The sequence below is a fragment of the Rutidosis leptorrhynchoides genome, chromosome 5 (assembly GCF_046630445.1).
Source record: "Rutidosis leptorrhynchoides isolate AG116_Rl617_1_P2 chromosome 5, CSIRO_AGI_Rlap_v1, whole genome shotgun sequence".
In the NCBI taxonomy this organism is placed as follows: domain Eukaryota; kingdom Viridiplantae; phylum Streptophyta; class Magnoliopsida; order Asterales; family Asteraceae; genus Rutidosis; species Rutidosis leptorrhynchoides.
Genome location: NC_092337.1, coordinates 417,386,961 through 417,404,605, shown reverse-complemented (window position 1 = coordinate 417,404,605; position 17,645 = coordinate 417,386,961). Strand labels below are relative to the sequence as shown.

Genomic DNA, 17,645 nt, shown 5'->3' with positions numbered 1-17,645 from the left:
ATTCCACTAACTTTATTTCTCCACCAATGAAATTTCTTCTCTCTCCAGATCCACCAATGAAATATCTTCTTTCCTTTCTATTTATGAAAGTGGACAATTAATTTGGGACATCCCAAAATGGAATAGTGGACAATAATATAGGGACGGAGGGAGTAGGTTTTAAGGTACTGGCATACATCTTTTCTTACTTATGAAGGTGGATATTAAAGATAAAGAAAATGATGTTAAAATCTTTTTACCCATTTTGACTATCTTTTTTTAATATGAAATTATTGTACATAGGATAGTTGTATGTTATGGTGTTGTTTACACCCATTCGAAATTTAATACAAAAGGCTACTACTATCTAATGTTATTGATTGATGTCTACTACTCCTTATTTACTTCATTGTTGTCTTTGATTACAGCAAAACATATGAAGCATTACTTATATGATATTTAATAAGAGCATATTTCTGTGTTCGATCTTGGTGGTGGAACTTTTGATGTTAGTACTTTTACAATTGATAATGGTGTTTTTGAGGTTCTTGCCATAAATGGTAACACCCAATGTTAATATGCAAATTAACAAAAAATCATTCATGAGCACATTCGAGTATAGACAGTAGTACTAATATATATATATATATATATATATATATATATATATATATATATATATATATATATATATATATATATATATACACACAAATATAATTGTTTAAAAATATAGTGTACGCAACAAGCCGTCTCCCTGTGGAACGAACCGGACTTACTAAAAACTATACTACTCTACGATTAGGTACACTGCCTATAGTGTTGTAGCAAGGTTTAGGTATATCCCATCTGTAAATAAATATATAAAACTTGTGTAATTTGTAACGTATTTCGTAATAAAAATATAACTATTTCGTATACACCTCTGCTGCATCATCATGTGTGGTTGCCAAGAAAAATCCGTGCGCCTACGGGCAAAGCGGACAATATCATGCTACGAGGAACGTTTACCTGGGATGTTACAGATTGGTGAACACCAAAGATTAATGGGCCTCACTTATCCCGAAAGGATAGTCATGATGTTTTTAATGGACCTAGTATGTCACCTCATCTTGAATAATGTTCGCCACGAAAGTTGCAAGGTCTGCTCCGAAAATCAAGTTTAATTTTAAATTCATAGTGTTCGATGTCCTCTTTGTGTTAAACATTTTGGAATCGGCAGACCATTCTCTTTTTCTTTGCAAACATGTGATAGAAATCTGGTTGAGAGTATACAAATGGTGGCGTATTGATGATGCTATGAACCTGAGTGTTGCTAAAAATTTTGAGAACTCAAATTTGATCACTTCAAGCCTAAAGAAGAAAGTGTGGCGAACCATATAGTGGACATGTAATTTGATATGGAAGAACTGGAATCAAAAGATGTTCAAAAAAAGAATTGGAATCCGCCGATGGTTCTAAACGAAATTCAAATCAAGAGCTACAACTGAGTGTTACTGGTAGTATTTTGATGTGTATATAATGAATATTGAGATTGAGATACATGTGATGTCACAAAAATAGTCATATAATACCTTGGACTTCATAAAAGTGCTAATGTTTGTCATCGTATCACATACGGGTGATAATTAGAAGTGAAGGCATAGCAAAAGGTACAAGACATAAACATTCAGCTACAATGAAGTAAAATTCTGACGATGATAACCTAACATTTTCGTGAAAAAAGCACATTACTCCTACGAGGACAAACATCTTCAAGTTGGTGTTATCCTTAACCATCTTCAAGTCGGCAAGATCGGCATAGAATTTGGTTAACAAAGGTAACTATAACAATGTACAATAACAACAATACTCAATCCCAAGAATGTGAGGTAGAATGAAAGGGAAGTCATTTTTCCACCAATCAATAATTCAAATAGATTGAACCTTGCGTTGTAGCTGATGTGGTAGTGGTCTGCCTCTCTTAGTGAGAGGTCAGGAGTTCAACTCCCGTGGAGTGCAACATTGCACACAAGGTTGCCCCTTTTACCCTTAAATTTCCACCCAAGGGTGCCTTCCGCACATCGCGTTGCGGGGGCAGTGGGGGAGGGGGGTTTTATTGACCATGCCCTAGGATTGGGCCGGGTTTCCTCCTGGGCAGCAGTTGGGGGCGGGTTATGCAACTGCGGGAGATGAACGCGTGAGTGGTTAAGTCCCCTGGGTGCTCCCGTACTGCTATTAAAAAAATAATAATAATTCAAATAGATTGAGTGAAGCCAAAAGCTGCTAAGTTTGCAAAGTTTAATCACACAAGCAACAACTTCAAATACACCATGATTGTAGTACGCAATTGTTAATAGCACTTTAATTATGTAATACTGTTCAAGTTTAAAATTTGGAGGTCATCACATTTGAGATCAAGATACACACCAAATTATTATCAATGCTTTGCATACATTAGAATATGCAAACATCAACTGATATTAGAAAATACAATTTAAAGAGAGAGAATGAGATAGTTAAGAGACGTCACCTAGGCAGGTGATCCACATCTCATGGCATTGGGTTGAAACTTGAGGTGGACGGAGTAGGAACATACAGACATTAAACACGTTGAAAAGCCAGTTTATTATTGTATTACAACTATCAGATTAGGAAATTGAGGTCCCATTTGGTTATGAATGGGTCCACTTTGGTAGAGTTTATTATCAATATGTAGAGCAGAATGATATATAGAGAAGGAGAAAGAATCATAGTGGTTGAGACTTGAGAGTATCCTAAGTTTACTTTTATTGACCACAAACACAGTCTACTTAGTCATTTTTACACAAGAGGCAAAATATAGTTACTACTGATTATTATATATAACTATATAATGATAATGATTTTTAAAACGAATATTAAGAAGACAAAAAAAAAAAAAAAAAATTGTAAGCAAACCAACCCCAGCTCCGCCTGTTTAAGCCATGACTGATTATGATATGTTTCAACCCAAACCACATAACCGGCTCATCTAGCCACATGAAACAACTATGTATACAGAGAGTCAAATATGGAATATAAAACTTACAATTCTTGAAGAAGTTGATGTTTGTGATAGTAGTGGATGTGTGCTGCTGGAAACATCTTCAGATGTTGAAGACTCATTTTTCCTAAACGCATCATCAAATTTTTCTAGAAGAATTTTATGCGGAGCCGGACGAGCAATCAGTGCTTCAGCTTGTTCAAGCTGGCGAGAGTATCGTGCTTCCATTTGTTTCCTCTGTCGTTTAGGCAATCTATCCAATAAACATCTGACCCGCCTCATATTAAAAATCAAGGGTATGACATAGTCGAATTCTTTATAAGACATCTTCTTCATTTCTCTCATACTTGCTCTCAACTGTGCCCTCAGCCTAGCCATATTCTCCTCTATTTCACCCCTCTCAGATTCAATTTGTAACATTTTTTTGTTGGTCCATACTTTTATATCATCCACAAGGTTCTGAATAACTACCTTAGCCTTATCGATAGCCTGGTTTCTGTCAGTAAGTATATTGTCTTGCTCTAGTGATGCTTGTAGTTCCTTCATAACATCTTCAATGTCGGCAACCAATTTGGCCTTAACCTCTTTGTTTTTCATTGCTTCCGTAGGTAGTTCCTGCAAGCAAATTTACAAGAATATCACTCGCTCCATCCAATATTTATAACTCACATCAAATCCACTATCTTTGAACCAAGATATTTCAAAAGCAAACAATAATAGAAAAGGGTATTATTAAGATATGAGAGATCTTCTAGTTTTGAGTTAGTCATGTGAAAAAGAAAATTATATAATGGGTTCAAATATCTTTAGACAGTGCTAAATATTATTAATGCTAATAATTCTTTCATCATCTACCACAAGAATGATAACTTTGGTTCTCGTTGAGTTTTAAAGATGTAATTAAGTGATTTGGTTTCAAGATAGAACCCCTGTATTAAAATCATGGACATTAATAAAATCGATACGTGGAAAGTATAAATAACACACCGAACTGATAAAAATACCTTCATGATGAATGTGGCGTTTGGAGAGTTCTCGAGCAAGAAATTTCTAGCTGCAGTGGACATTTTAAGTTTGCACGTATCCCTCGTGCCAGAGTCTATATTCAACTTAATCAAGTTGCTAAAGGGTGAAGGTTGAGTAGAGAGTAAATTCAGGAATGAGGAAATACACTGCACATAGAAAGATTATTATATAAATACACAAGTTGTAAATGCGTACTCTTATCAAAAACTTCACGCGTTCAAAAACAATATTTTAGGCCATCTGCTCATTTGAATAAATTTTCATAAATTACCAAACACAGTTATGACACAGCAAATAAAAACCACCCATTATAGTTGGTAGATGAATATTAATATAATTTTGCATTCAGATCTATTTCTGTTTCCGTTGAATTGTAATAACCAACTATAATTATTTAAGCTAAGAAAATGGTGTCAGACTGTCATGTACCTCAATGATGTCCAAGTTAAGCGTAAGAAATCTGGTACTATGGAGCTCTTGAAGCATGTTAATAATAGCACAAGCATCCTCCTGCTTATATGGCTTTTTTGGACAATACATGGACAAACTAACAGTCACTTTGTTCACAGATTTAAAACAGTTTTTAAACCACTGTGGAGGATTGAAACCTTTGTAGAAGAATGACGAAAGTCCTAAAGGAATATTCAAGTCCTTCACTAAGCAATCAATTATAGTGAGATTCTCAAGTTGATGTGCAATCACATTGATAACATTTGAGCCTCTGTAATGAATAAGTCTGAGATTAGTAAGTCGGGGGGGTGATAATTTCAAAAACCTTAGCATTGACCGTTACAAATTCTAAAGTGAGGTTCTTTAAGTTGACACACTTGGAGAAAAGATCAATGGATTCACGATGATCATCACACAAAGAAATATGTTTTAGATACAAAGTCGTTAAAGCTGGAAAACCCCATGGTGTTTTGGGTGTAAGGCAAGGATCACAAGGGAAGGTTCTAAAGGTGAGATGCTTAAGAGTATGAGAGCTAAAGAGATAAGCGGGAAATTCATTCTTGGGACTACTAAAAACGATTAGTTCTTGGACATTGTGAGAAAACGCATAATTCACAATCTTTCTCACAGAAACTTGAGTAGCTTCTCCACGGAAATATAGATTTAACGAGGACACTTCTGCTTGATGGTTGCGATGATACAAAACATGGGTCACGAATTTTGAGAACTTGGGTAAAATTTTAAATTCACTACTTGAAAAGTTGAGACATGGCATTGATGTCCAGATAAGCTTCCATCTTGGAGACAACAACAAACACGTTTGAATAGCAAATTTAGTGTCAAAGAGAGATAGGATTTTATGAATAAGCTCAAGGGGCAAACCGCTCATCTATCTTCATCGAGCGATGCTCTAACATTATTGTGGTCAAAGTCCATTTACTAGATATTACAAATGATAACCTGCAGTTCACAATGTATAAATTTTTATATCAATTACTTGGATAACAAATATAAGTACTAGTGATGTAAAATGCAAACAACCCCCAATCCCCCATTAAATACTGCAACTTTGACTGTTGGTCTTACCATCAGATGTCCTCCCTCATGTGAACACAATTTCTTTTGTGTAACATCAGGTCATCAACAAACATCAATACGTTGTTACCACTTTTGTAGGTGTCGTTATGTAATATACCTTTGTGTGCAAACTTGAGCACTGTTTTAGCAAGCTAAAAACTTTATGATTATACGGAGTAGTTATTACCAAATCATATGTTCTGTATCATACGATTTAATACCTAATGAGAAGGAAACTAATTGATTAAGTCACAAAGTAATTGCCTAAAATAGTAAAATTAATTAAAATTTGCTAATAAAAAGCAAAAAACTTCAAACTAATGTAACTAACATGACTATGGTCTATGGCAGATAGATTAGCTATGCAACTAAATACTTAATAGATATCATTCGAGTACAGATAAAGTGATGATTACATCAAAGAATCAGTACATGATAATATAGATCCTAACAATTTACAAATGTAAATTATGTCGTAGATTTGACAGGTGTAAAATTTATGAATAAACACGCTTAGAAGAAGAAGAAATTACAAGTCGAATGGGATTCAATTGTCAATCGTTTCGAATGTTAGGTCACCACTAACAAAGAAAAATGGTAAGTGCATTTGAGTTACTCGTAACTTTGAACTGGGTTTTAATTTTGTGGATAGATAGATAGAGTGTTGAGTAGTTTTTTTTTTTTTTTTTTTTTTTTTGAGTGATATGTACGCAACTAATTTTTACACATACACAATCAAATATGCTTTACAGTGTTGTACAATACAACATTATAAAGCATGTTTGGTTGTGTATGTATAAAAAATGGTTGTGTACATATCATCACCCTTTTTTTAGCCCGAAATAAGTTCAACAAAACTCTACAATTTTTTATTTATTTTTTTTTTTTTATTTTTTAAGCGTAAGAATAACTATTACAGTACTATTAAAACGGAACCTTCATCGAACAATGAAATTACCTAAAACCGATACAACCGAATCGTGGAAAGATTGCTCGAAGACAGTAAACACAGAACACGAACTAACTAAAACCGAGCAACCCCACAAGAAAACCAAACCATAAAACCTGCTAGGAACTATGCCAACGGCTAAAACTAACAAAAAGAACCGACAAGTAACTAAAACAAACAAATAACACATCAATCTACACAATACATAAACAAAACAACCCGAGCTACACTTTCTTCGATGCTCCCTTACGTGAACGATTATCCACCCATTCAACCTTACCATCCGAGTCTCGTCAACTTTGTCTTTACCATTCCAAGAAATGAAGGCGTGCGAAAGCATTTTCGATGAATTGTCACCTAATGAAGGACCCGAAAGAGACGGACACTCTCCTGAAACAGTCAAAGAATTGGACGGCTCCAAGTTGTTGAGCATTGTATCAATCACAACCACTTTCTTCTTCTTTTTGGTCCCAATAAGCTTCGATGCCCCAACATTCTCATCACCCTGTTTACCAACACCCGATGAAGACGAAAACCGAGAGCCCACTTCATCCCTAACCTCTTTAAATAAATCTTGTAAAGCCTCTCCAAAGTCTTTAGTTAAGTCATTTTGAAGATTCAACGAAGTAGTAACTCCACCACTTTTCTGGAGCGAAACCTTGTCCATGACACCACTGTACATGTCAATTGAGACTCATTCTCTCAAATCTGGGTCAAATGAGTCAAGCTTTCGAGTCAATTGGGTCTCGAAAAAAATTAGGCTTGACAATGTAAACCAAAACTTAAAACAAAGTCCAATGAGTTTTTCTTGAACTCATTATGTCTTATATACAAAATATAAAAGAACAGGTCAAATGGGTATCTAATTCTAAAGTTCAATAAGTAGAGACATGTCTAACGGGTCTTGTGAATGAGTCATATGGGTCGAGCCTAACAAGTTTGAAGTTTCATCCGTCAATCACTTATGAAAAAATTCATGGTTATATCCAGTGGCGGAACCAGGAATTGTTTTCACCGGGGGCGAATTTTTCTTAAAAACGTTCACATTCTCAACAATTTTTTCGGTAAAATATGGAGACTTTTGGGCAAAATATGAAAACTTTTGAACAAAATATGAAAACTTTTAGGCTAAATATGAACACTTTTGAGCGAATTATTTTACTAAAAAGGTATAGTTAGAAACTTTAATAAGAGCTAACAACATCTTAGTTTTATAAACAATGTTGTAATCAAAATGGTTTATTTTTATTCATTACAATAATCAAAATAGAATTTTAAAATGTTACTTATTTAAAATGTTGTTATTATTTAATTTCTCTAAGGTGTAGATGTTTTAAATATGTATCTTAAAAGTTTAAAGAATAATGGAGTACAAAGTATAAGGTCTACGAAGTATAAAAATGTTGACAAAACTACAAAGTATAAGGTCCAATATGAAATAGTTAAAAAATTTACAGTCTCAAACACGTGGCTTACTCCCCACCTCTCCTTTTTTGGTCATCTTCTTCCCTTTATGTCATCTCCTTCCAAACTCCATTAAAACAGAGCAACATTTCGTAAAACTTATGATTTTTATATTAAATTACACAAAAATCACTAATAAATATATAAAAAGAAGGAAAATTTCACTGGGGGCAGATGCGCCCCTCTGCCCCAAGGTAGTTCCGCCCCTGGTTATATCAATTATTATGTATATTAATATTTTCTTATATATACATTTACCCGTTTGCCTATAACCCATTTCAACCCAAAGTCATTTTAACCAGCTACCCAAACCGATCCAAACCGACCCGTTTTCCAGGTAAAGACACTACCCACCACCAAAGTATTACTCAAATAATTTGCAGGAAGGCATCTTGTCGGTAGGTGCTCCAAAATTACAACCATTGGCAGTGGCGGAAGCAGGATTTTTCTTCACTGGGGGCGAATTTTTTTTTTTAAAATCGTAGCAACTTTTTTGGGCAAAATACGGAGTTTTTGGGACAAAAATTGGAGGTTTTTAGGCAAAATTTTGAGGTTTTTGGATAAAATTTGAAGGTTTGTGGGCAAAATTTTAAGGTTTTGGGGCAAAATTTAGAGAATTGTGGGCAAAATTTGAAGGTTTTGAGGCAAAATATGTAGGTTTTGGGGTAAATGGCTTTTGGGTTTGGAGCAAAATGAAAAAAATCCAAATTTTTGCACTAAAATTTCGAAATCGACTGCGGGCGGGCCCCTCCCCCCCCCCCCCCAATTCGCCCCTGACCATTGGAAGGCACATCAGTCATGCTACCAAAAAGAATCCCACTTCCATCGACTCGAGCATTTCCATTCCCGGACCCAACAACAGTACTTTAACATCAACTTGATGACTACAGAATATAGAAAAAGAAAAAAGAAAGAAGAATTAAATCTTGGAAACACCTAATATAATAATTGAACAAAGTAGCGGATACCTATTGGGGTATGATTCTCACACACACTTTTTTGATCCTCACACACCTAACCTTTTACTCTTCTAATAATACTCAATTAGTGTGTGAGGATCAAAAAAGTGTGTGTGAGAATCATCCCCCTACTTATTGTTCTAATCCAACTCTAATATAATAATTGAGTGGACTTATTTTGAAAACTTGTTATACTTGAAAAATATATGTAAGCTAAAATTTTAAACTTTATTTTAAAATGAATAAATAATCTCATCAAAATGTTCTAATCCAACCCTACAAGGTAAGTTGATGTTAAAGCAAGCAAATATGCTTACAAATAAGACACCAAAACAATGTCCCTTCATATGAGTTTAGATGCTTATAGTACACCATGTTTCCGTGAATCTTCGCTTCATTTATTTTACAGGGACAATAGTATATTGGTCAATTAACAAACTTCATGTATCACCATTTTAATCTCATATAATGATAATGATAATGATAATGATTCTTATCATCAAATCATCGTAAAAACCTTAACTAACTTTTCAATCTCACTGTTAAGGATTAATTTGATAAAATTTCGGTAAGTAAAAACAAGTTATAACGTGAGCATCCCTTGAAATTCAAAACTTGTTCATATTACTGAGTCACCTTAAAAAACTTAGAATTATAGTCATATCAAAAGTTACAGCACACCAAAAGTAACATCCACTAACAGACGCAATAAAGTCAAAGCTCTAACGATAATAACCTACCTAACACTTTGATTAATCCAACAAGGACAAAAATCTTCAAGTTGGCTCTACCTTTAGCAGCCACCATCTTCAAGTTGGCATGATCTGTATAGAATTTGGTTAGAGTAACGAAATAACTATAAAAAAACGTACAAAATCAATAATACAACATTGAGTGAAACCAAAAGCAGATAAGTCACGGTCAACAAGTCCAAAGACAATTTGGTTAGAGGAACGAAATAACTATAAAAATGTAAAAAAATCAATAAATCTACGTTGACTGTAAGTACACAATTTTTTATTAGGACTTTAGATGGGTAATACAGTTAAATTTTGAAATTTGGAGGTCGTCACATATGAGTTCAAGATAATCGTCAAATTATTGTTAATGTTTTGCAAATATTAGAAAAGGCGACTTCTATGTATACATCAACTGATATTAGAACATACAATTTGAAGAAAAGATGAGACAGTGATGTAACCGGAAAACGTTATAAAACAGCACAATGTATGATAGTTAGATTTTATAATTAATTAAGCAGAAAAAACGTTGCATATAAGAATAGTAGTTACCTCACTTGGGCAGGTGGTTCATACCTCATGGCATTGGGTTGATACTTGAGGTGGAGGGAGTAGGAACCTGCAGACATTAATTAAAACACATGTTGAAAAAGCCAGAATATTGGGTCACATCTATTTAGATATAAAAAGTGAGGTCCCATTTGGTTATGAATGGGTCCACTTTGGTTGAGTTTTATTATCAGCATATAGAATAAAATGTGATATAGAGAACGGAGAAAGAATCAGACTGGTTAAAAGTACTCAAAGTAAGTACTCGAAGGTTAGTTTTATTAAGCACAAGCACAGTCTCCTAAGTCATTTTTTTTGCAGAGAAGTAGAAAAATATGGTCATTTAACAAAAAAAAAAACCATGTGATAAGGTTTCCCCTAGGAGGGCGACTATTTTTACTCAGCGGACTATCTGGATTAATCCTTGAGCATTCCAACTGTTCCCTGGCTCTTAATAATGGTTTACTGTAATACACTTGTTTATTAAAAACATGTTATAACCCGAATCCGTCTTTTTAAGGCCCTATTGAAAATGAACTGTTTCAACCAAAACCTCATAACCCGCTCATCTAGCAACCTGTAACCACTATGGATAGACAAAGTCAAATATGGAATCAAAAACTTACAATTGTTGAAGAAGCTGAGGATGTTTGTGATGGCAGAGGATGTGTGCTGCTGGAAACATCTTCAGATGCTAAAGATCTAAACACGTCAATAATTTTTCTGATGAAATTGTAATTTGAGTCCTGACGATCAAACAGTGCTTGTACTTGTTCATGCTGTTGAGAGTAGCGTGCATAAATCTGTTTCCTCTGTCGTTTAGGCAATCTATCCAATAAACATCCCACCTTCACCTTCTTTAAAATCAAGGATTGCAAACCCTGACTTGCTTGAGATAACATATCAATCAATTCTCCCACACTTACCCACAACCGTGCCATCAATATTTGACCACTCTTAGATTCAATTTTTAACATTTTTTTGTTGGTCCATAGTTGTATATTATCCACAAGGTTCTCAATAACTACTTTTTTCTTATCCATAGCCTCGTTTCTCTCAATAAGTATATTTTCTTGCTCTAGTGATAATTGTAGTCCCTTCATAACATCTTCAATGTCTGAAACCATGTTGGCTTTAAGCTCCTTCTCTTTCATTGCTTCCGTAGGTAGTTCCTGCAAATTTACAACTATCACTAGCTGCATCCAAAATATGAACCTCAAACCAAATACCATTCTCTTTTAACAAGAGATATTTCAAGAGTAAACACTAATAGCACAAGGTAGTAATGACATGAGAAATCTTCTAGTTTCAAGAGTCAAGCATTTATTCAGTCAACACAAAAGAAACTAAAATGAAATAACGGGTTCAAATGTCTATAAAGACAATGCTTATACTTTTATCATCTACCACCACAAATATATCTTTAGTTAGTAGAGTTATAATGATCTAAATTAAGTAGAGCAAGTGAAAAAAAAAATTGATTTGGTTTTAAGAAATATCTGAGGCATCACTTTCACACCATTAGATTAGAAAATGTATTACAATACTATTCTTTCATATAAATCCACAACTGTATGCAAATAGACATGAGATCACTATATTAACATTGCACAACATCTCCAACAATCAAAGGAAATCTAAGGACTTTCTAGAATGTAGTAGTCGTCACAATAACAAACACAAGTACAGAAAATAATTACTAAAATTGATACGTGGAAATTATAAATAAAATACCAAAGTGATGAAAGTACCTTCATGATAAATGTGGCGTTTGGGGAGTTCTCTAGGAAGAAATTTCTAGCTTCAGTTGACATTTTAAGTTTGCATGTATCCCTCGAGCCAGAGTCTATATTCAACCTAATCAAGTTGCTAAATGACGAAGGCTGACCAGATAGTAACTCCGGGAATGAGGAAATACACTGCACATATAAAGGTTATTTATAAATATAAATACACAAGTTGTATAACCATTCTCCTACAACAAAAAAATTAAGCATTAAAAAGATATTTCAGGCCAACTAGTCATTTTAATAAGACCTTGAAAAGGCATAACAAAAAAATACAAAAACAATTATAATACGGTTAATCAAAGCCACCCTTATAGCTGGTAGATGAATATGGAAATAATTTTTCATAGACATTTACTTCTTCTCCATTCAAATGTATTTACCAACTCAAACTATTTATGCTCTGAAAAGGGTTTCAGTCTGTCATTATAACTGATACTGCATCTTCGTACCTCAACAATGTCTAGGTTAAGCGTAAGAAATTTGGCACTACGGAGCTGTTGAAGCATGTTAATAATACCACGAGCATATTCCTGCTTATATGGCTTTTTTGGACGATATATGGACAAACTGACTGCCACTTTGTTCACATAATGAAAACGGTCTTTAATCCATCGTGGAGAAGAGCAACCGTCGTAGCAGAATGATGAAATTCCTGATGGAATATTCAAGTCCTTTATATAGCAATTACATATAATGAGATTCTCAAGTTGAGGTGCAATCACATTGAATACTATTGACTTTGTGTTATTACTAAATCTGAGATAAGAAAGTCGAGGGGTAATAATGTTAAAAACCTTAGCATTAACTTCAAAAAAATCTAAAGTGAGGTTCTGTAAGTTGACACATTTAGAGAAAAGATCAAGGGATTCTCGATAATCATCACACAACGAAATATCATCTAGATACAAAGTGGTTAAAGCTGGAAAATCCCATGGTGTTTTTGGTGTAAGGCAATGCTCTAAAGTGCAGGTTGTAAAGGTGAGATGCTTGAGTGTCTTAGAGCTAAAGAGACAAGGAGGTAATTCATGGCACGTCTTTGGATTACTATCAACAATCAGTTCTTGGACATTGTGAGAAAACGCATAAGTTGCAATCTCTCTCACAAAAACTTGAGAAGCTGCTCCATGGAAATTTAGTTTTACACAAGTCACTTCTACATGATGGTTGCGGTGAGACAGAACGTTGGTAACAAATTGAGCGAGCTTCTGTAAACTTTTAAATTCAGTACTTGAAAAGTTGAGACAGGGCACTGATGTCCAAATAGGCTTCCATCTTGGAGACAACAACAAACACGTTTGAACAACAAATTTAGTGTCAAAGCAGGATAGAATTTGATGAATTAGATCAAGAGGCAAGCTACTCAATCTATCTTCATCGAGCTCTGCTCCAACATTATGATGTTCAAAGTTCATTTTCTCCGATATAACAGATGACAACCTGCATTCACAATGTATAAATTCATACTATCAGTTATGTAGATAACAAATATTATGAGTACTATTAAAGTAAAATGCAATGCAAATAATCCCAACAAAATATGTAACGAGTTACGAGCCAGGATACAGTAGCTCTTATGGTGAACACAATTTCTTTTTTCTAACATCAGTCCATCCAGAAACATCAATACATCATTTCCACTTTTGTAGCCTGTAGGTGTCCTTAGTTTGCAAACTTGAGGACTCTTTTAGTAAGCCAATAACTTTATGATTATAGTTGTTACCAACCAAATCATATTCAAAGTTCACAATAATTACACTTTAGACTTAATAACAATCAAACGAGTATATATTAAAATGATGATTACACTAAACAATTCATACATGATAATAGCCCTTGAGCATTTCAAAATTACAAATTATGGAAAAGAGTGAAACCACAGTGTACCGATTTCTATGTCGTAGAGAGATGAATGAGTGAAAGCTTAGCGGAAAATTAGGGTTTGAGAAAAGAGTAAAATCGTGTACCTTTGATCTTTGAAGAAGAAGAAGAAAAGAAGAAATCTCAAATTACAAGTGGAATGGCGACTCGATATATAGTCAATCGTGCCTTAATTCTAGGTCATTCGAACAAATAAAAATGGTGACTGCAGTCTGCATATGGTTTACCCACACTTGTTTTTCTTTCTGAACAAATCCCGCCTTCAGTTAATCGGGTTGATAACAAGATCGAGCAATACGAGTCGGGTTCGGGACTTTGGATTGGGTTTAGTTTTGTGTAGGGTAGTGTTTGAGGTTACAGATTAGATCCGTGTTGTTTCTTTGTTCAATTGTGTCGAATTGTACATATATTTTTTTTCGTGAAAAAATGGATTTTTGACTATCAGTGTATTTAACTTCGTTAATCAAAAATGTCAAGTTTGTTTGTAAAATATTTGAAGAGTGATTTAATAAAATCCGACTAGATTTGAGTGGGAAAAAAAATAAATAACAAAAATAAAAATTGTGAAGAGATATGATTGGTGGGGGCAAATCTCACGCTCAAACAAAGTACCGTCAAGTTTTCGACTCACGCTTCCATCCTTCACAATCTCACGCTGCATATATCCACCGTCACTTGCCGTCAAGCATATCCACCCCATCTGACGGGAACAATTTGAACTGATAGAAATTATGAGGTACTAATATTAATTACTCTATAAGTGATGAACTCAAAAATAAGTGATGCACTAGTAAGACCATTTTACAATATCAGTTTTTTATTAATTACCTAGTAAAGATATTCAACTTTTATTATTTATAAATGGGTAATAATAATTACAACCATGTTTTTATACATGCAGGGAGGCTTGGAGGGGGAGCAAGGTGCTCAACCGCTCAGGGCCCATGATTTTCAGGGGCCCAATTTTTGTATATATACGGACATAATCATTGATTTAATAAACAAAGGAATTTGAAAAACACAACTAAAGCAACCAAAACAAAGTACAATTGGCTCAAAAACAACAATCAAATACTCTAGATAAAAAGAAATCAAAGTCCACTAGCATTCTAGTAAGGCCGAAATGGTCTTTTTTAAATAGTTTATATTATTCGTTAGGGTCTATGAGCCTTTTTTTTACCTCGTTCCAGGCCCTTAAATTCTCGGGGCCGGCCCTGTATACATACACTTACTTTATGAACTAACAAATTTTGTAGATTGTACTCTACAATCTATCTGTCAATGTATATAATGAGTAAATATATTAAAAATAAATCTGGATTTATCATTATTTTTTATAAATATTCAACTTTCTCAAGATTTTAAAATGGAGAAGAGAGAATCATTAGATTAAAAAGCAACTATACATAATAACCATTAGATTATTTAATCACTCAACAATTATCTCTCTCCTCATTTTCAATTGTTGAGTGACAAAACTGCACTTTCACCTCACCTATTTCATTCCCATCAATACAATTACAATCTTAAAATAAAAAAAGAACGAAATAGACCAGTTACCCTACAAAATTCATTCATCGACAAAGTAGAGAACTGGAGATCCAAAAATCTTTTTCCTCACCCACGTCAGGTAATTAGGGTTTACAAAATCAAGGTTCGTATCATCCAATTAGGGTTCGCAATATCAAAAGGTCAATTGAATCTGATCCTTCTTCACGTTTTGTTCAATTGTTTAATGTTATAAAAAATTTTGTTTAATATCTATGAATCTTCATCAATCGATGATGTTGAACGAATTTATATAAAATCGATTTTATCAATTTGTAATTACAAAATAATTTCACGATCGGTTTCGATTAGTTAGTAGATCAGGATTACGGGTAATGTACAATTTTCACTATCTACATTACTTGTTAGGGTTCTTCAGTGTTTTCCGTATTTTACATCATGGACATCAGGTACGTCGATTTTGTTGTCTTCACATTTTATCTGAAATTGAAATAAGGTCTCATACGATTGATTCAGATAACTATATTGATTTAAACTGATTATTATAATTTATATATAATTATTTTTGCTCAAATATTTGATATTGGGGTTTGATTGTTCAATTACATATTTTTGCTCACATATCTTAGTGTGTAAGACTAACCCGAAACAGCTTGTTAAGAACATGATGAAATATGAGTGCGTTAACTGTTTTATCTTAAAGCTTTGAGCTCCTTTTAAAGTATTAGCTTCAAGTGTTTCGAATGGGTTTAAGATCGTCATCAGGAACTTCATCGAAATAATTGTGTTTGTAGCTTAGTTATTAATTAATATAATATGTAGGTATCGTGCTGTTGATTCAGTGGTTATTGATAACTATCTACATTTCTATTTATGCTTTAAAGTAAATGATTCGAAGACAATGTGTGTGAAACGACCACAAACCAAAACTCGAAAAACGACAACTTTTTTTTAAACCACTTCCAAATCTGCATAATTTCCATGTTTCATTTTCAGTTGTTACCAAATCCATATTACATAGGCGTTTGGTTCGTGAGATTTCGTGGGATTTGCATTTCAAATCCCATGAAATCCCATGTTTGGTTGGAGGATTTGGTTCGTGGGATTTGCATTTCAAATCCCTTGAAATTCCATAGATGAAGGATTTGAAAATCCTTTGTATATACGAGGGATTTGAAATCCCATGTTCTATGATTTTACGTTTCGGGTTTCGGGTTCGCTTTTCGGGTTCCCGTTTCGGGTTCGCGTTTCGGGTTCGAGTTCGAGTTTCGGGTTCGTGTTTCGGGTTCCCGTTTCGGGTTCGCGTTTCGGGTTCGCGTCTCGGGTTCGCGTCTCGGGTTCCCGTTTTGGGTTCGCGTTTCGGGTTCGAGTTTCGCGGTCGCATTTCGGGCTCGCGTTTCGGGCTCGCGTTTCGGGTTGCGTTTCGGGTTCACATTTCGGATACGCGATTTGGGCTCGCGTTTCGGTTTTGCGTTTCGGGTTCGAGTTTCAGGCTCGCGTTTCAGGTTCGCATTTCGGGGTCATGTTTCGGGTTCACATTTCGGGTACGCATTTCGGGTTCGCGTTTCCTTGTCCATTCGGGTTCGCATTTCAATTTCGAGTTCGCATTTCGGTTTCGGGTTCACGTATCACGGTCGCATTCTCGTTTTGGATTCACGTTTCGATTTCGGGTTTTTGTTTAGCGATCGAGTTCCCGTTCGGGTTTGCATTACAAATTTGAGATTTGAAAACCTCGAACCAAACAGAAGATAGGATTTCAAATCCCAGGATTTCAAATCAATCCTTTGGGATTTCAAATCCCATGGGATTTCAAATCCTGGGAATTGAAATCCACGAACCAAACGCCCCCACGACCCAAAATTTAACAGAAGATAGTCTTTTTGACCCAAATGTACACAACAACGATCGGCAAATGTACTAGAGCGGAGTTTCGAGATGTTCTACCCAATACTACCATGTACATACAAAAGCTTCAAGTCCATCCAAAAGCACTAGCAAGACATCACAAACGGTCATAAAAATGGTTTCCACATTCTTACCCTTACCGGAGCTCGTTCCTACAAAACGTTAAGCCACAACGGAGTAAGCGAAACGCTTAGTGAATACAATATACATATATAAATGATAAAATTAACGATAAGTACACAAACCACATTCACAATTTAACAAGCATATAAGTCATCTCCCTGATGCAAAGTACATCTCCCCGATGTCAAGTAAGGTTTCAACCGATGTCAAGTAAGGTTTCAACCGTTAACAACAATGTCACAC

General features: G+C 34.6%; 1 protein-coding gene and 1 pseudogene across 1 annotated transcript; both read right to left on the bottom strand.

The window, feature by feature from the left end:
* Positions 1 to 1,590: 1,590 nt before the first annotated feature.
* Positions 1,591 to 5,395, bottom strand: LOC139849976 (putative F-box/FBD/LRR-repeat protein At4g03220; annotated as a pseudogene).
* A 4,227-nt stretch (positions 5,396 to 9,622) lies between these two features.
* On the bottom strand, positions 9,623 to 13,399 carry LOC139849975 (F-box/FBD/LRR-repeat protein At5g22660-like). The gene is made up of 7 exons (XM_071839580.1): positions 12,437 to 13,399; positions 11,949 to 12,116; positions 11,208 to 11,393; positions 10,824 to 11,078; positions 10,699 to 10,720; positions 10,201 to 10,267; positions 9,623 to 9,764 (listed from the first exon to the last, which is right to left on the bottom strand). The coding sequence occupies exons 1-7, from the start codon at positions 13,397 to 13,399 to the stop codon at positions 9,623 to 9,625; spliced, it is 1,803 nt and encodes a 600-aa protein (XP_071695681.1).
* Between the last annotated feature and the right edge of the window lie 4,246 nt (positions 13,400 to 17,645).